At 41.6% G+C, this 15990-nt stretch overlaps 2 protein-coding genes across 3 annotated transcripts in view; one reads left to right on the plus strand and one right to left on the minus strand.

Moving 5' to 3' along the window:
- The window catches only part of ALDH3A2 (aldehyde dehydrogenase 3 family member A2), a 132242-nt gene that overhangs the window by 47254 nt on the left and 68998 nt on the right, over positions 1-15990 (minus strand). The window lies entirely within an intron of this gene.
- LOC149462616 (multidrug and toxin extrusion protein 2-like) overlaps positions 1-15990 on the plus strand; it is a 70392-nt gene that overhangs the window by 42633 nt on the left and 11769 nt on the right. For both annotated transcript variants that reach the window (XM_089676615.1, XM_089676616.1), the window contains exons 13-16: positions 2519-2588; positions 4354-4486; positions 8332-8426; positions 14384-14447. In XM_089676615.1, the coding sequence (XP_089532741.1) occupies positions 2519-2588; positions 4354-4486; positions 8332-8426; positions 14384-14447 (362 nt within the window). The remainder of the gene's footprint in view (positions 1-2518; positions 2589-4353; positions 4487-8331; positions 8427-14383; positions 14448-15990) is intronic.

A 15990-nucleotide genomic window follows, 5' to 3' on the forward strand; every position in this document is an offset into this window, starting at 1 on the left:
AGTTTCCATTAAAAGCTTTAGAGACAGTTTCAACACTTTTCAAAATAGGATTTATTAATAAAAACGTCAAATGGTGCAATTAAAATATTTACAGAAAGAGATGTTATAAAGACATAAAGAGAACAATAAAGCAACAGAGAAATAGAAGGAAAGAGTTCAGAAGGCAGAATACTTGCAAAGTCCTGGTTTTAGCAGAGTCCAATTATCCAAGCAAAAACGTTGCCTTGGCTCTCAAGTCCGTTTAAAATGTTCCTTGATTGATGTTAAACAAGAGCTCCCTTACTAAATCCGGTCAGTCTCTTTTCTATGATATCAAAGGGGTGTCGCCTGAGAACAACTGACCAATCATCTGGTTTAGGGGATGGGTGCTAGGAGGTCACCAAATTTATCACCAAGTGCCAACTGCAGTTTCATACTAATGTTAATAACCTCCAATACGTGCAAGTGGTATTCTAGCAACTGGCAGATTATTATTCAGAATTATATTTCGAACCCACGGATACCAAACACAGTGTACCTTGTCACCCAGAAGGCAGGAGACTGCTTTCTCTGCTTTCCTATGTGCTTACATAGTCATGTATGACCTTGATCTGTTCAGTATGTTATTTCCTATTCAAATATATACCTAATATTAATGTGCCCTGTTCCTGTTGAATTCTATGAATTGTATGTGGAATTGTTACATGTGGAATAGATGTTTTATGGCACGCTTTGCATTCCTAGAGCTCTAATGGCCTAACAGGTCATGTGTCATGGCTGGACTGAGTTATTATTGTTTTACGATAGACTAGAGGAAAGTGTTTTCCATGGTTCCTCGAAAAACAGACATCCTGCCAAGACTATTTAGCGGTTTACAGCCCTGGACGCTGGTGTCTATTTGAGTTTTAATTAAGAGAAGAAGCTCTTTTGAAGTTCGTTACAAGTTACAGCTACATATTCCATAGTTTGCAAAGGGGTTTGGGGAAGTAAAGGAACACTACTCATGAAACCAAAATGCTGAGACTTTAACAAGATGGCTGTCGTGTACAGCTTCCATAGCTCTATTGCGCATAATCGTTACAAGGGGGGCTGGCAGGATCACCATGTATTTCACACAAAAGACAGCAATACAAAGAGTACAGGATACTTTTTCATACAAGTACATGGTACAACAGAAACATATCAGGAATATGATATGTCGGGGTAAGCAAATATTTAAATGAAGTGACACAGTTCAACAATCAGCGCTTGGGTGCATACCAGCAGGTAAGAAACAGCCTCTATTCACCTACTGTATATGGTGGATGAAAACACTGTACCTCAGGTCAGTACTATAGTACACTGCGTATATTCAGTTTGGAGGGTAGTTTGTCTCTACTGTATGTCTGCACTCGTAAAGTTCTGACCTGCAGTTTGTGTAACTATAAATACTATTTATCATGAATGGATAAAATACTATGTTGGACTGCATCAGAGCACTGGTTATCAAACTACGTCTCTATATGCAGGTTTTAGTGTAAATTATAATTAAGAAGAAATAGTACAAACAAGACACAAAAAATATACATAGCACCACAATGCTTCCATATACCATCAAACATTAAAGGGCCATTCACCACTAGCCAAAGTGGGTACAAAACGCACAGATACTATGTTGGACTGCATCAGAGCACTGGTTATAAACTTGTGTCTCTATATTCAGGTCTTTGTGTAAATTCTAATAAAGAAGAAAAGGTTCAAAACAAGACCAAAACAATATACATAGTACCACAATGCTTCCATATACCATCAAACATTAAATTGCCATTCACCACTGGCTGGCGCGGGTACAAAATGCACAGATACACAGTAAATGGCAGACATTACTCAAGCCAGGTGTACACCATTTGGGGCTCGTGCAATGCCCCAAACCTCCCAGAAGATGTAAAGAATTGAGCATAAAAAAGGGGAGTAGAAAGAAGACAGAGAAATGTTAAGAAGGAGAGAAAAAGTCCGAGGGTTTGCCGGACTCTGGGCTGCACCCACCCCAATCCCTAGAAATAAGGTCAAGAAAGAACTATAGAAGACACATCCAAATATTGTGCTATGTAAGCCAACCCCAGACACTCACACTGAATAAATATGCATGGTATAACTCATGTGTAAGAGGTCCTTTCCATAATGCTTTATTGAATCAACTGTTTGTACAAGTCAGAGGTACTAAAGTCAATCCATAGCGCCCAAGTGGTATAATATTTATGATAATTATCTGAACATTGATGCCTCCATTGCGCTGCTTGGTGAATGTCTTGTAACAGTTGTCCACTCTTAATCAAGCCATAGATGATGCAATTTCCTTTCCTTCAGCCACAGGTTGCTGACCTTAGATGGATCAAAATTCAGCCGGTTCCTGCTGAATTGGATGATTTTCGTTCCATCTTTGGCTGGCCTTCCTTTTTGCCCATAAATAACAATTACACATTTACTTTTTCACATTTGATCTGTTCTTAATTTATCTGAAATTATACTAAAGCCATTATTTCATGTATTTATTTTTTAGGGCTATTATAAATTTGGTGTCCCAAATCATGCCTCTCTGTGCCTTTTTTTTTGTTGTTTATTCACCGGCTGTAAGTATATATTTGTTTTTGGCCTTTTTTTTACCTCTAGGGTACATAAGGGTGAGATGCTATTTACTCTGATTACCATATGTAACATCGTGACATAAGCTATACTGCTGTAACACTGCCGATGTTGAACTGATCGTACTGTTGGGTATTTACTATAAGAATTTATGCATGGTTCTTGTGATGGGAGTCACTTTGGGTGGGGGGCCCATGGTACCCAGCTCACTTTGGAGAGGTGGGGAAACCCCTGTCTCAGCTCCCCATATCCCTCTTATGTGTAAATCACCCTGTGCCTGTTAGGGGTACAGGGTGATCTGTCCTAATATTGTGTGGGCTTTGTCTCAGACTGTGTAGACATGTTTAGGAGATAGGTGGGGTGGGGGTTGTTGATTGTTTAATGTTACCTGGCTGCATCCCATTGTTCTATTGTTTGTCTGGCTTCAGAGCAAACTATTATGGGATATATGTGTTTATGTGTATTAGCTTAGTGGGGGTTGTCTCCTGCAGCCCTCCCTCCTGATGGGACTGTCTGCTGGTGTGAAGTTTGAATACCTGTGTGTCTCTTGTTACTAAATGTATATTTCCCTGCCCTGTGTCATAATGCAGGGGGGGGGGATTGTTCCCTGAATGTATATATCTTGTATCTGTGTTCAAATAAAGTAGTCTACCTCTGGTTTACTTCAAATCTGGTGTCGTCTGGATCTTGGGGTAACAATAGCCAGATTCATTGGTCTCATGTTCCACAGCCTGAAAAGCAGCTTCTTGACGGAGATACCCAGTCGTGGGTGTCTGGGGTCCGTTACAGTCCTTCCTGGGTGTCATTAAAACACACACTCTGTTCAGTTTATTTAGGGCAGTAGTTTCAAGCTTCCTGAGGAAATAGTTTATTACACTGTTGGGGATAGCCTTTGGTAAAAGTGGAGGTATATTACATACAAAGAGTTAGTAGTAGACTTTCTGAGTTTTTTAACTGTCCCTACAAAAACTGATTTGTGTGCCTTGAAGTGTTTAGGAATAGAAGTACGAAAGACTGAAAGAAGAAAATACATAGGCAGGGACAATTTTGGGAGGAAGAAGAGGAGAGAGTATTGAGAGAGGTCCAGTTCAGATCAGACTGATTCTTTATTTCTATATGTCTATAATAATATCAACTGCTATGACTGCTTTTTAAGTCAAAGTCCCTGCTTTGCTGTTTCCTCATTTCATGTTGGGTGTTTTATGTTGAAATAGAGTTTTCTGGGAAGCTGTATTAGACTACAGGAAATGCAGATGTTTTGCTGTAGTCTTGACACACACTGTGTATGTTTTTTAAATCTCTTTAGAAAATATTGCAAGGCTATGGAGGAGGAACAGCTTAGGCCTGGTTCACACTAGTGGGATTCCAGATGCGACTTGAGTTGCACAGAATCATACGACAATGGAAATCACATTGTTTTCAGTGGTGCCTGTTCACATCAAAGGAGTGCAGCACAGCAACATTTTGGAAAAGGTTCCTGTAATACTTTGGTTCCAGAATGGTTCTGACCCCTTAGATGTTGGATGTTGGCAACATCCAAGTAGCATCCAAGTAACATCATATAATTGCACTAAAAGTCAGATCAAAATCTGATCACACCAGTGTGGACCTAGCCTTACTAAACAGAAGTTAACCATAAATGTTCTACTTGCATGTGTATTTCACTGCTCACTGCTAAAACCATAATGTATTTTAATATTCTCTGGCCAAAAATATGGTTTCCTTCTATTCTGTATGTTCTCTTTTGTACAGGGTGTTTTCAATGGACTGCTTAGAGGCATTGGGAAACCAGAGATTGGAGCATTGGCATTTATTGTAGGTTATGGCCTTCTCAGTTTTCCAGTTGGTGTACCCCTCATGTTTCCATTGAAACAAGGTATAAAAGGTAATTAAAATGCAATTTTATTAATTCTATTACCATTTTACTGTAAATTGCAGCATTATTTAAGTGACCTGAAATTTTAAACTGACATTTTTCATGCTCTTTTGTAAACATTTGGTGTTATTGATCAAGACAAATTATTATTATTATTATACAGGATTTATATAGCGCCAACAGTTTGCTCAGCGCTTTACAATATAACGGGAGACAATACAGCAACAATACCGTTCAATACAAGAGGGTTAGGGGAGCCCTGCTCCTTGGAGCTTACAATCTAAGAGATCATTAAAAGTCACATCCTGGTAAAAGTACAATGGCAGTGTGCGGATACAGAGCAACAACAATAAATTAGTATCCTTATCCCATATTAAACATTAACATATACCCAGTGAAGTGATTGGCTTCAGGCGATACACAGAGATAAAGCAAATCCTCCTACATAAGTTGTATCTGTTTATCTACAGCGTCTCTTCTCTTACAGTCTTCTAAAGCACACATTTTACACAGCATTCCTGAGCTCTAGCAAGAAAGGGGTGAGGATCACACACTGCAGAGCACACAGCAGGGAGCTGACTGTAACCTGGGCCCTGACTGGAGGGAAGGGACACATACCCCTTCACACAGTGCACAGAGAACACGCACAACTGAGGCTGGATCAAAGGCTGTGTGCTGGGGCTCCTCTCCCCTATTCCCCTCCATTCCTTGAGTCAACATTAGCTGTAAGAAATGACCAGTACAGATAGGAGAGCAGGCAGGCAGCAGACAGATCACACTCATTGCTTTGGATTGAGACCACAGTACACACTATAGAGGGATATGCTTTGTTTATTTTTTATGTCAGAGGTTACAACTAATTTAGCTTCAGATGCTATTTTATAATAGAGATTGAGAAACAAGCCTACTATAGCCCTAAGTTCCCCTATGTCTCAGTAATCAGGGGTATGCCTTGAAATGTCTTTTTTTCTGAATTATGGGTGGTGTTGAGAGAGAAACATGGTAAGGGGAATTTATCAAACTGGATCAGCTGTACATGACAACCAATCAACTTCTATCATGTATTTTTGTTCTCACTTTTTTTTTTTTTTCATTTTTTGTATTTCAATGGTTTTTATTAATTTTAAAAAGTATAAAACAGAGGCAACAAAACACGCCCACGCAGGGGCTATCAATTGCACCGATAGAAAATGCATAATAGAGCAGACAACGCTCTAATTCCAATAAGGCAAAACGTATGCCCACGCAGGGGCTATCAATGGCACATAGGTTACAATAACATCAGTGAAACTCAGATTATTGCAACTAAAGACAGCTGTCCACTGTCACATCAAAACAAACAGAAAAGGAGAGAAAAAGAGCAGAGAAGAAAGAGAAAAAAAACAAAAAAAAAACAAAAACAAAAACACACACCAAAGAGCAAGGGTCCATGAGCGCCAATGCAAAACTCCATCACCTCCCTACACTGGCCGGGGGAGCGTGGGAAAGGCATATTGCAGCCACGGCTCCCATATTTTCAAAAATGTATGTTGAGAGTCGTTGCATATACTCGACATCTGTTCATTGAGCATCATAGTAGTCATACGATCCCGCACCCCCTGAAAAAGTACAAACTGACTCTTCCAGGCCTGAGCAATTGTCCTAGTGGCCGATAAAAACAAATAGGAAGCCAACCGCTGCTGACGAGCCAAGAGGCCCGGTATGGGGCAATGAAGCAAAGCATACCGAGCATCCCGGCGTATGGAGAGATGAAACAAAGTGAAAAGGAGGCCAAACACACGAGACCAAAAATGAACCAACCTCGGGCATGACCACCAGATATGCAGTACATCGCCACGATGGCCACAACCCCGAAAACATCGATCACTACAGGCAGGGTTAGCCTGGGCCAAACGAGCCGGCACCCAATACCAACGAAACAATACCTTATAGGCTGCTTCCAGCGTGGTCGTATTAAACGAACATTTAGCTATGAGTGACAAGGCTTTATTCCAGTCCTCCGGATCCACAGCCACTCCCAGGTCGCGTTCCCACTGAACTACATATGAAAGAGAAGTGTGCGACGAGCGTCTGTTCAAAGCTGCGTAAAGAAGGGAGATAAGGCCCGGGGCGCCCGGACGCTGCTGGCAAAGCCGTTCAAAGGCAGATTGCTGATATGGGAAAGCAGAAGTGGCCCTCAGCGAGAGTAGCCAGTGTCGCAATTGAAGGTACCGAAAAAATTCCGCTGGGGGAACATCCCGAGACTCCCGGAGGACATTCCAGGTGGGAAAGGACTGAAAAATCAAAAAGTGTTGCACCTGTGAGAAACCATGAGCCACCCACCAAGAAAATGCCCTCGGGTGATCTAGACCCGGCGGGAAAAGAGGGTTATTAACGATTGGAAGCAAGGGCAAAAAGGGTGACATCAGGCCACTGGAGTAACGTACCAAGTCCCAGACTCGTATGCCATGGAGCAACATCGGACTCAGCGCCATAGGGCGTAGGGCAGGGGGAAGCCATAGAAGTGTCGACAGTGCGATAGGGGCACAATTAGGTAGTTCCAGCAGGACCCAGAGAGGAACATCGGAGGAAGCGTGCAACATAGACAGCGGGGCAATTTGGCTCGCCTGATAATACTTAGTTACATTGGGTACCCCAAGACCACCTTGGAGTCTATGAGCAAAGAGCATATTTCTAGAGACTCTGGGATGCTTATTGGCCCAGATAAAATGCATAAACTTCGCCTGAAGCAACCGAAGAAAATGAGGGGGAACCCGCACTGGGAGGGTGCGAAAATAATATAACAATTTCGGCAAGATGGTCATTTTCACTGAATGAACCCGTCCTATCCAAGACAGGTGCGGAAATTGCCAGGAATGCATAAGAGAAGATAAGGAGCTAAGCAAAGGATAATAATTTGCAGCAAAAAGGGAGTCATAGGTGGGGGTCAAGCGAATGCCCAAGTATTCAAGAGAAGAGGAAGCCCACCGGTAAGGGAACTATCATGTATTTTTAAAGCTTAACTGAACAAGCTAAGGATAGAAGCTGATTGGTTGGCTTGCACAGCTGCTCCAAATTGTGTTTGCGCCCCCCTTATAAAATGCTATTAGAAAGTTAATAAAAACTCTAGCAGCTAGACATTGCTGAGAGAGATATTCTGAAGCTCTTAGATCCAAAGAAATGAATTATGTGTCTTGGAGAGCAAATTGGAGATTGTTCTACTGGCTTCCAGAAGATCAAAGACCTAGTTACAGCTATAAAAAGGTATGAATCCAATGCTGACAATAGGAAATAAAAAGTTTATTTCCAGCCAAGAATTGGTCAAGATTTTAGATGTAGTATAAAAAAAAAATGTTAAAAAAATATTTTTCATATATTTTGTATTATATAAAAATGCATTTCAACATGCAGTATATATGTATGTATGTGTGTAATTTGTTTTTTATATATTACAAAATATATGAAAAATATTTTTAAAAATATATTTTTTTAAAATATATTCTTCAGATTTTTTTAACATATAAAAAAGTCATTTTAACATATATTTTTACATATATTTGTAAATGCATTCCAGACATGTAGATTTTTATTTTTAAAGACATACAGTGTATTTTGAAATGTATTTTTAAAAATATTGTTCATATTTTGTGATAAAAGTACATTTCAACATACAGTATATATATATATTTTGAAATATATTGAATATGGCCAAAATTGTAGTATTTCAAATATATGTCAATATATTTGGGAAGAATATTTTTACAATATATTTCAAATATATTTTTCTTCCATATGGGATGGTATGTATACGGCAATGTAATTGAAAATTCCCTTTTCTAAAATCAAAAATTAAAGTTTAATATTTGCTTTAACAGGTTTTTGGATTGGAATGATTGCTGGGTTTGCTTGTATTGATCTCTTCTTTTGTTTGTATTTCTGGAAAATAAACTGGAACCTAGTGACCGAAAAGGTATTTATATATTATCTTTGCATGGTATTTAGAGAAACTTTGTAATAGAGCCATAATTAAGTATTTAAGTGAACTAGTTCTGGCCAGCTTAGTAATTTGCTCAGAAAGTTGGTTTTTCTTAATGCACAAAATATAACTGGATACCAACATTTTTAGGTAATAACACTAGAGATTGTTGATCCAGGGACTTTCCAACTGCCTCTTGGGGGATCAGGAAGGTATTTTTTTTTACCCCACTGGAGCCAACTGGAGCCTTCCTCTAGATCAACTCCAGGTGTAGGATTCTGTATATGGAGGTTTTCTATTTATTTATTTTTACCATTGATGCTTGGTTCACACTAGTGTGAAGCAATTCACATGTGTTTTTCAGATGCAATTTTGAGGCGATCTGTTAGCAAGAAACATGAAATCTCTTATAAAAGTGATTTTTATGCATTTCCATTGAAGTCTACGGGGCCAAAATCAAACTAGAATCGCAATAAAGTAGTAAAAATTTACAAGTTATACAAATATAACCTTTTCCAAATTTGCGCTGTGCTGAGTTTTATTGCTGTGAACAGACACCATTGAAAACAATGTAATTTCCATTGTCGTGATTCTGTGCAACTCAAGTCACATCTGAAAATCACACTAGTGTGAACTAGGCCTGAACTATATGTATTTGTATCTATTTTTCAAACTGCCTATGTAACTACGTAATGAACCAACTATTACAAAGAATGAACTGCTATACAGACTGTCAAGAGAACCAGAGAGCACACAGAGACAGATTGCACGGAACCCAACGTGTGGCGTTTATTGGGAGAGGTTTTTGGGGCACAGGCAACAGTTCCTTTAGTCCACAGATCCACACCAGACACAGCAACACAGTAAAGTTCTTTGGAAGGCAATATGGAACAACAGGGGTATGGTAATCCACAGGGCTCAGTAAGGCAAGGGCAGGGTGGTTTTGTGGGACTTCGGGTTCCTGGGGAGAATTGGGCTCAGTCTTTTGGGCAGCATGGGGTTAGTCCACTTACTGGATGCGGGGAGCCGGACACAGAGGGCTACAGTCCACACCGGCAAAACAGGGTTAATCCACACAGGCAGCTCCAGGCAGGGAAGGGTTAAGTCCATTCGGCTCACAGGCAACAAAGAGTTAAATTCAGCCAGGGAAGATGTCCAGCCCACAGGCTTACAGGGAACAAGAGGTAAGTCCAGCCAGAGAAAATGTCCAGCCCGCAGGCTCACAGGGAACAAGAGGTAAGTCCAGCCAGGGAAAATGTCCCGCCCGTAGGCTCACAGGGAACAAGAGGTAAGTCCAACCAGGGAAGATGTCCAGCCCGCAGGCTCACAGGGAACAAGAGGTAAGTCCAGGCAGGGAAGAGATTTGAGGCAGCAGAGAGTTCACCCCACGCCGGAGAGGATCCAGCAGCAGCCAGGCAGTCCGGTCAGTCAGGGAGATGAGGAGGGGGACGGGAGATGGTCGTATGAGAGACACTGGCCCTTAGCACAGTCTTCCCTCACACACACAGCCAGGAGAACAGAAGGGGTTTTTTTCCTGCTCACCCTTAAGTACAGAGCTGGGCACCTTGTGGTAACTCGAGACTTCCTGTCAGGTTACCATGGCAACGGGCCCTGTCTCCCAGGTCTCCGGACCCACCCAGGGAACAAGGCCTTTGTCCCTGTCTGGCAGGAAGATGTGCATGAGGGGGAAGGGAGGAGGTGGTCTGTTTGTGGATTCCTTCAGCAGGGGGCCAGACTGCAGGCGAGGGGGGTGAGGGGCTGCCGAGGGCTGCCTGTGTCAGGGACACGGAGGACTAGAAGTCCCAGCATGGACGGGACAGAAGGGTGAGAGTCTGCTGAGGGGTGGGGGGGGTGGCAGGCAGCAAGCCTAGAGGATGGGGGGGGAAAGGGCCAGCTCCGTGACAACCCCTCCCCCCTCCATTCTACAAGTGCCGCCAGGGGAACTTCAACAGGTTCCCGTACAGGCACGTGTGGACTGCATTTATTGGGGGTCTTGCTGGCGGGACAGCCCATGTGCATTGTGGTGCTGGCTTCCTCATCAGTATTGGATACTGAAATTGTAGGGTTGTAGGGCTAGGCTCCATCGTAAGAGGCGGCCATTTACCCCGGAGACCTGATTCAGTCAGGTGAGGGGGTTATGGTCTGTGAGGATGGTGAACTCCCGGCCATACAAATAGAGTTGAAGTTTCTTCAACGCCCACACTATGGCCAGGCACTCCTTCTCTATGATGGCATAGGCCACCTCCCGGTCTAATAGTTTCCTGCTAATGAAGGCCACAGGGTCCTCCTCCCCCTCCTCATTTACCTGGCTGAGGACAGCCCCCAGCCCATAAGTGGAGGTGTCCATCTGCACAAGGAACCTTCGCTGGTAGTTGGGCGCTGCTAGGACAGGGTCATGGGAAAGGGCCTCCTTCAGCCGATCAAATGCGGTCTGGCAGGCCGAGGTCCAGGTTACCATCCGGGGCATGGCCTTCTTTATGCAGGACAATGCTCCATCGCATGTGTAGTGCTACCCCCAAAGGAGCCAATTGTATGTTTTACACGGGCTCCACTTTACACTCTCCACTCTCACAGCCAGGCACAGTGAATGTCTGCAGCCAAATACACTCACACACATTTCCGCCCGTTGTCTTCATTGACCAGTCTAGGGCATGTTTTGTTTGTGGAGTTCATTGTAGAACTGAGGATAGGGATGGGGAATTGTAGTAGGATACTCCAAAATCAGAACTATTCATGCTGAAGACATCTAGCTGGTCTCTTAGTTGAACAATTTTGAAGAATTAGCTGAAGCAGATAGCAGACTTCTCTTTACTTTGCAGCAACAAGTAGTTTTAGGAGTGAACAAAGTCTCTTTTTGCAGTAGTAGTAGTTACAGGGCTGAGCTCCTCAGGTATAAGCCAGTTACGAGAGACTGTGACAGCCCAAAGGTAACGTAGCTAAGCAAAGCCCCTTTTTGCAGAAGCAACAATCGGACAGGCTCCCCAGAACACTAGCCAGTGTTCCCTTTTCTTAAGACCCACACTGACTATGAAGCAACAGAGGGGTAGCAAAGCACACAGGGTCCCCAAGATCTCTTAGAGTCTGTACTCACAAGTCCAAGGACAGAATGGTTGCCTCCTTCCAATCTTCCAAGTGACTCTCTCCAGTAATACCAGACAGAGCTTTGGCAGATAGCTCCCCTCAGTCAGCTTACTGAAGAACCAGGGTTACTCTCTCTAGTTTCAGGCCCTCAGGTTGACCCACCTGAGGCCACATGGCAACAAGTGCCAGGCGAGGCAGCCTGCCTCCAGCCTGACTGGTGCAATGCACTCCCTGGAAAGACACTGAACCCCATGTGATTTGAATATAAGTAATACTCCCAGCAACCAAATGGACAACCCTTCCCTTGCAATTGGCCTGGACCGTATCCATATTCATGCTGTGCATTTGCCTAACCCGTACCCATGTTTTGGAAGGCTCTCATAGCTTCCTGAAGGCAGGCAGAACTCCAACAGCACCAGAGCAGCATGAGCAGACCTAACTCATCAGTCACTGGACTCTAATTATACATATCCTAGTACCTAACTAGGAGGGTGCTACACATGCATCAAAGTACTCCACTACATGGCTAGCCAGTAAAGGCCTTAAAGATGAAAGAGTAATGACCCCCTTCCTTACCTGACCTAAACTCTATTGAAAACCTGTGGGCCCTTCTTCAACGGGAGATTTACAGTGAAGGAAAACAGTACACCTCTCTGAACAGTGTCTGGGCGACTGTGATTGCTGCTGCACAAAAAAGTTGATCAGCAAGAGATCAATAAACTGGCAGACTCCATGAATGGAAGGCTTATGACTGCTATTGAAAAGAAGGGTGGCTATATTGGTCACTGATTTTTTTTTTTTTCCATATAAATAAAAGAAATGTTTATTTGTACATTTTGAGTTCTTTGTTTATTGTTCTCACTTCAACAGATGAACATAAACAAGTGATAGGGGGGAACGTTTTTGTTTTTCATTTTGTTGCATAATAATTCTGCACACTAATAGTTGCCCAATAATTGTGCACATACAGATATTCTCCTAAGAAAGCCAAAACCTCACTTTTCTTAAATATTCAGGTTTGAGGTTTGTTAACATTTTGGATTGACCGAGAACACTGGAGTTGTTCAATAATGAAATGAATCCTCGAAAATACAACTTGCCTAATAATTGTGCACACAGTGTATATATTCACAGCTGACACTTTAGCAATATGCACTTCACACATCTCACAGCCACTAATGTTAGTTTTTTTTCTGTGTTTTGTGAACTCATGTGGCTACAATAGATGGACATAACAGACAATTGCCCATGCTGTAAATGTATTAATACACATACAGTATTCACTACATTGTCACAGCAGTGCTTGTTTTTACAGTGCACTGTATACACGTGTGGTCCTAAAAGGTACACTGCAGTCACATTTGAAAATTAAATTAAAATTCTAACACTGAACTTCTCTTATTAGCTCCTTTTTTTGTCTGTTAAATATACTATGAAAAGTGTTTTATTATTTCTGTTCCCTAATGCATAAAAATACCCATTGGTCCTGGCAGAAATCTTGCAAGTTTAACATCTGGGGCTGCACATCTGTTACATTATTCCCAGCTATCTGAGGACAACAGAACCCCTTCCCCTAGAGATGGCGATGATGAGAGTGGAAGGTGTTCTGTAGTAATTTCCTAGGGTGACAACACTGTCCCTGAAAAGATACAGTACAGGACAGGAAATGTGGTATTAGCAGGATCACCAGGTGAAAATAAAAGACAAAAATATGAAGAAATAAAATGAGCGAATACAGGCACCATATTCAATGACTAGCAGACTACAATATATTTATTTTTTGTTTTTGCATTTAGACATGCTTTAATCTCCCTGGTGGTATTCCCGAGTGTAGCTCGGGGTAAACTTTCAGGCCCAAAATCCGTAACCCCAAGCTACACTCGGGATTACACTGTACCGTTGCTCAGGGATTCCCTCGATCACTTGTCCTTCGCTCCCGTGATGTCCCCCCTGCAGCATCTCCAGCCATCTCCTCTGGCCGATGCCGGCATCCGTCTTCCGGGTTCCATTCCCTGCGAGCATCGGGATGTACGGGGACGGAACCGGCGGAAAATTCAAAAATTTTTAAAGTGACATTCACTCAATACACTAAAATCACATAGTAAAACATTACTGTATCAAACCATTTCACTTACATTTTGTTCCTAGTGATTTGTCCTGTGCCTTTCCTGCATTTTTACTGTTCTTTCTGCCTGGAAACTGAGAAATGTCCATGGCGTCCAAAAAATATCCCTTTAGGTCAAAAGTGGTTTTAGACCAGCTAGAGAACGATAGTAAATCAGAAACACTTGCAGAATTGAGTGATAATGATACGTGTGGAAATTCGTCATCAGACACTTAAAATGATTTTGCGACTTTGCTCAGTGATGTGCGAATTTGCCGCTATATTTCAAATTTCAGTGTTTTTGGTTTGATTACATTATTGAATTTTATTATATTATTTTTTATGATTATTTATTATATTATAATTTATGATTTCATGTTTCAAACTTTATCATACCCGGGATGTTTGCTAGATTCTTGTTCGGACAGATTTCAGTGAGTTATTCCTAAGAATTACAGGCCTACAATAAAAAAACAACATATTTCCATGCAAAAAAAGTACCGCTTTGAGCACAGAAATATTGACATAATCAGACCACTAGGGAGGTTAATAATCACATGTCCCCAATTTCAGTTTCAGCCCATTCAAAGAACCTAGTGACTGAATATGCTACCATTCTTCATAATGGAGTACTGTGGGTCCAGAACTAATGACATAATTTCAACCAACACATTTCCTGTACAGGCAGACTGTCGGTGTTGCTTTTTTAAGATGTAGATAATTAATGTAAATTTTCTGTTTTACTATATCATACTGTGCTTCTTAGGCAAAGGAACTTGTAGGCTTGACAAAAGACCTTGGCTTTTCTGAGCAAAGTACTGATATTCCAGGTATGTAAATATGTATATTTATAAATATAAAAAGATATATAACAAAGAACTTAAAATGACGCTCTATCCAAAAGGGGAAGCTCTGCTTGTCTTTTTTATGTTACATGGTATTTGCGCAGAGGTTTTTGAAATGCAATTTTTTTGGGAAAAAATTACTTTAAAAAAAAAATATATACTAATGAACTTTAATGCACATAAACACAATATAATACCCATTTTTTTTAAATATAAAAGATTATGCTATGCTGAGTAAATAGATACCTAACATGTCACACTTTAAAATTATGCATGCTTGTGGAATGGTGCCGTAGGTATCACTTTAAAAGCCTATACAATTTATCAGCTTAGAGTTACACAGGAGGTGTGGTGCTAGAATTATTTCTGTTGTTCTGACGTTTGTGGTGATACCTCCCATGTGTGGTACTATCGCCATTTTATGTATGCATGGACCGACTAATACGTTCACCTTTGCGCGCAAGCACAGTGGGATAGCGGAAGGGGGGAACAACCCTCCACCACCTGTAAAAGAAATACAGTGGCTAATTAGCAAGCATAATTGCTTTTATAAAAAAAGAAATTGTTTGCTGAAAAAAATCAATACCGGTATGATGCCTGTACCTGCAGGCATCATCTCAGTATACCACTTGAAATCTGCAATATATATATACATATTGTGGTCTAAAAGTGGTTAACTCAAGAGTTCTAGTTGCATAGGTACCCCGGGTGATTATTTGAAAATATTATTGCATGTTTTTTACATGTTTTTTTACAAACATCTTGCAAGTACCCGCATTTCTCTTGGTATTGGCTTCCTGTACAGGAAAGCTAGTGATGGCACCCTTTGGGCTCCACTGCATTCCACAATGCTGTCCATGCAACACTGAGAGGGGAAGAGAGCATATGATGATCTCATCGGTGTATTGCTGTTCAGTCATTGTTCATTCACAAGCTGCAACAGGTCCTAGACCGGGGGTATTGAATTAAAAGCTACAGAGGTCCAGTCAGCAAAATGTATTTCCTGCAGAGGTCCAAATTGAGTGTTTAATTCATAATGGCACTTCCGTGCATCGGCAAACATGGTGCACCATATGGTTCGGTGTGGTACCATTTCAAATAAGGTCAGGGACTTGTTTCTTCTGTTGCTGCATGTAAGGTAGCCCACTGAAATGAATTGGCTGCCTACACACGCAACGCAGGTTGCAATGATCTAAACGTAGCCTCAGATCCTTCATAACACAATTCCATTAATATATCAGTATTTTCAGTCCCCTCTGCACATCACCCCCCTCCTCCTTCACATTTCTGTTCCGGCTCCTCTTCATATAACCCCCCTATTCCTTAGTATTCCAGTCCTCAGCCCCCTTTCATAGTATCACCCCCCCCCCCCCCACCTTCACATGTCTGTCCTCAATCCCCCTTCATATCACCCTCTACTCCTTTACATTCCTATAGTGCAGCGCTGTGATACTAATATAAAATATACATGAATAAAAGTTCATATAGTCCTTTACACAATAAAAGTGATCCTGAACAAAGAACATGT

The sequence above is a fragment of the Staurois parvus genome, unplaced genomic scaffold, assembly GCF_062004578.1.
Source record: "Staurois parvus isolate SC_StPar_1 unplaced genomic scaffold, SC_StPar_1.0 ptg000172l, whole genome shotgun sequence".
Lineage (NCBI taxonomy): Eukaryota > Metazoa > Chordata > Amphibia > Anura > Ranidae > Staurois > Staurois parvus.